Source organism: Limulus polyphemus, unplaced genomic scaffold (assembly GCF_000517525.1).
Source record: "Limulus polyphemus unplaced genomic scaffold, Limulus_polyphemus-2.1.2 Scaffold6870, whole genome shotgun sequence".
NCBI classification, from domain to species: domain Eukaryota; kingdom Metazoa; phylum Arthropoda; class Merostomata; order Xiphosura; family Limulidae; genus Limulus; species Limulus polyphemus.
Genome location: NW_013672480.1, coordinates 3,590 through 7,807, shown reverse-complemented (window position 1 = coordinate 7,807; position 4,218 = coordinate 3,590). Strand labels below are relative to the sequence as shown.

The window sequence follows — 4,218 nt, the reverse complement described above, 5'->3', positions numbered from 1 at the left end:
TAACAATCAGAGCTGTAACTGTGTATCTATCTATACAATAACAATCAGAGCTGTAACTGTGTATATATACAATAACAATCAGAGCTGTAACTGTGTATATATACAATAACAATCAGAGCTGTAATTATGTATCTATACAATAACAATCAGAGCTGTAACTGTGTATATATATACAATAACAATCAGAGCTGTAATTATGTATATATACAATAACAATCAGAGCTGTAACAGTGTATCTGTACAATAACAATCAGAGCTGTAACAGTGTATCTGTACAATAACAATCAGAGCTTTAACTGTGTATATATACAATAACAATCAGAGATGTAACTGTGTATCTATCTATACAATAACAATCAGAGCTGTAACTGTGTATATATACAATAACAATCAGAGCTGTAATTATGTATATATACAATAACAATCGGAGCTGTAATTATGTATGTATACAATAACAATCAGAGCTGTAACAGTATATCTGTACAATAACAATCAGAGCTGTAACAGTGTATCTGTACAATAACAATCAGAGCTTTAACTGTGTATATATACAATAACAATCAGAGCTGTAACTATATATATATATATATATATATATACAAATAAAAATTAAGCTGTAACTGTATATCTATACAATAACAATCAGACTGTAACTGTGTATATATACAATAACAATCAGAGCTGTAACTGTGTATCTATGCAATAACAATCAGAGCTGTAACTGTGTGTCTATACAATAACAATAAGAGCTGTAACTGTGATTCTATGAGGTAATAATAACAATCAGCGGGCAACTTCCTGCTTTGGAGTAGAGCTTATTACCTGCCATCTGGTGCTGGAAATATAAAATATAATAATAATGGAGCTTTCCTCGAAGGTTCAATTATAAAAAAAAACATGTCTCTAGGTAGTTTTTGTTTTTAAAACCACAAAATATAGTTACAGATTTCAACGTTTTCTGTGAAGTATGTAGAAACCTTCAGGTATTCGTAACATACAGCTATATCTACCGAGTAACGAGCATGTTGGCTACTCATACATTGATCATCTAGAGGTCTTAAACGAGATTGTTAAAGTATGTGGACTGAAGTAGTATATGTAGCTTATGAGGAAATTGAAATTCATTGATTTATGTTATGCAAATTGTTATATGTTGAACTGAGGGCTAATTTGAATAATAGGGAAATTTCCGTGGTTCTCGAAATGCGAATTAAAAACAAGCAAACAATGCAATGCTTGATGTGGAGATATCCTTAACATTCGATGACGTGGAACCCACTTTAAAACTAATAACGATGATGACAGAACCTTGCCGAAACGTTATACATTTGCTGCTATGTTAAAGTTATATTAAAGTTTTTCTTCATTACCCATTCAACCATTGTTATCCTTAACATTGTTGTCCCTATGTGTATTTGAATTTTGAACAGGATCCCTGTATTGTTTTGTCGTCTACCAAAACTTTTTCAATAAGTGGCTTAACACAGTATTGTTGGTCATCCTTCACAATATTTTCAATAATTATCTTAATACAATATTATTCGGCATTTAATTTACCATATCATGAATTTATCATTAATACAAAGAAAGTCATAGTGAAAAACAATACTTGTAGGCCAATAATTACATTCATACTTATTAATTAAAGCAGCACATATATCTTCATATTTGACTTGCTTTGCATTTCTTTTATCAATATGTGTGTTTAAGTTGTTACTAGGAGAAATGTATTTAAACACTTTTTCATGTTATAAAACCATACGTTTTATTAGTTCAATGGATAGTTAACACACTCTTATATTACAGTTTCTACAGCTGCGACCTCAGCAAGTGAAAATGAAGCTGGGGATACGCTGGTAAGTAGCATCCTACTTTGTTTTTTACCCTCGTCTGCCTGGATAAAACAATTTACACAAGCTTAACTGTTTACGTTATACAAAATGAGTTGTTTGAAATGTCAATCTTAGCTTGTTTAAAAAAGGAAGATTAATTGTTTACATAGTTTAAAATACAATAATATTTGTTCACGTTATTATTGAGAACCAACAATATCCTCTTCATTGTCACTTCAAGATGCTTCGTTCTTATCTATAATGGTCATGATTACAGGCACTTATAATGTTTATAAAGGAAAGCAAGTTGTTTCCAATGTTTAAAAAGGAATTCAAATATTTTCATTGTTAAAAAAGAAAGACAAACTTGTTACAATGTTTAAGGTACATAGTTTGCATTGTTTGAAAAGGAATGAAGCATGTTTACATTTTTAGAAAGGAAGGTTAATTAATTACGTTGTTTAAAAGTGATGGAAGCATGTTAACATTGTTGAAAAAAGAGAGGGAAATTGTTTAAAAATTTTAAAACAGGAAGGCTAATTGTTTAAGTTTATAGTTAAGTTACAGTAATAATGGTTTACATTCTTTAAAACTAAATGTAGTTTATTTACATTGTCTCCAAAGAGGAAGAAATCTTGTGTTTGTTATGCCTCTTTAAAAGAAATCTATTTATTATACAGTTTCCAAAATTGCATCTTTAGAGCTAGTGGTGTGTGAATCATAATATTTTTACGTTTTCACACGACAGGCTGGTAGTGCAGGTTACGTGATGGCTTATCCCATGGAGGAGAAAATATTAGAAGAAAACACAGCTTCGGAATCTTTAGGAGAGCCAGCATTTGCAAAATCTCAAGATAAAGACAGAATAGATGAAACTCTACTACTGCTTCTGCCATCAGAAGAAGAAAAAAACAATATTCAGGGAAATAACGATGATAAACCTATGACTACGGGCGTAATTGAGTCCACGACAAGCGTCATACAAAACATGCCTTCTCATTCCATGCCATCAGCGACAGCACCTCATGTAGAGATTCAGGAACACATACAACCCAAAGAGGAAGATCTACAAAAAATGTTATACCATCGACCTCAAGAGCTATCTTTTAGTCACAAATCGAAACCCATCCCAGATGAGAAACCTGAATTGTTACAGTTTTCTCCATCTCATCCAAAATCTAGCCCAAAACGTCCACTATCATTTCTTTCATTTTTATTAAGAAATAACTTTCCTAGACTTCCGATGGGAAGGCCTGATATTTTACATAAAGCAGCTTCTCTTATTTTGGAACGATCACCAGTTATTCGTAATGACATAGATGACAATCGCGTACACAGAGAACCTGATGACGATGATATAATTATTGAAGTTGTTGGTAATGAAGGTAAGAGACCAATAAAACCAAAAATCTTACCCTTTGGACTTCCACGACCTCTGCCTATTGAGAATCAGCAATACCCTTTACCTCGTCACCCATTTCCTGAATCAAAGGCTAGACATGCAAGTTTACCATTTCCTCAAAAACTCGGATCTTTACGGTCGCCTAATCCACAAATGCTACCCAGCTTAACTGTTCCTGAAATTCATATGAATCAGGAAGGCCCTGCCACTCCTTTATTACCTTTAACTCCTTTTATGCTTATTTATTCTAATATGCTTTTAAACTCCCAATCGTCACCATTAATACCTATGCCTCTACTGTCACCTCCAAATGCCCCTCGTTCATTTCCAATAACCTTCTTGCCACCTCAACATGCTCCATTACCATCGAAAAACATTCCACTCTCATTTACAATGGCTTCTATACCACCTTCAGATGCGCTACACCCATCTCCAATGGCTTTTCTCCCACCTCAAAATGCTCGATTCCAATTTCCAATTGCTCCAGTTTCACCACCAGATTTTTCACCTAGACTTCCAATGGGTCCTCTCCCACCTTCAGACGCTCCATTCCCACCTTCACCGGTCTTTCTGCCACTTCCAGATGCTCAATTCCCACTTCCAACAGCACTATTGCCACCACTAAATATTCTACCTCTTCCTTCAATGGTTCCTCAGCCACCTCCAAATACTCCTCTCCCACCTCCAATGGCCTTCATGCCACCTCAAGATGCTCCATTCCCATCTCCAATGGGTTTCATGCCACCTCAAGATGTTCCATTCCCATCTCCAATGGGTTTCATGCCACCTCAAGATGCTCCATTCCCATCTCCAATGGGTTTCATGCCACCTCAAGATGCTCCATTCCCATCTCCAATGGGTTTCATGCCACCTCAAAAGGCTCCATTCCCATCTCCAATGCCCTTTTTGCCACCTCAAGATGTTCCATTCCCATCTCCAATGCCCTTTTTGCCACCTCAAGATGTTCCATTCCCATCTCCAATG

The 4,218-nt window shown here is 35.0% G+C and overlaps 1 protein-coding gene across 4 annotated transcripts in view; it reads left to right on the top strand.

The window, feature by feature from the left end:
• LOC106474142 (vegetative cell wall protein gp1-like) overlaps positions 1–4,218 on the top strand; it is a 29,967-nt gene that overhangs the window by 23,513 nt on the left and 2,236 nt on the right. For 2 of the 4 annotated variants that reach the window (XM_022402505.1, XM_013934830.2), the window contains exons 3-4: positions 1,807–1,856; positions 2,581–4,214. In XM_022402505.1, the coding sequence (XP_022258213.1) occupies positions 1,807–1,856; positions 2,581–4,214 (1,684 nt within the window). The remainder of the gene's footprint in view (positions 1–1,806; positions 1,857–2,580; positions 4,215–4,218) is intronic. The other 2 variants (XM_022402506.1, XM_013934831.2) reach the window with 2 other exon arrangements.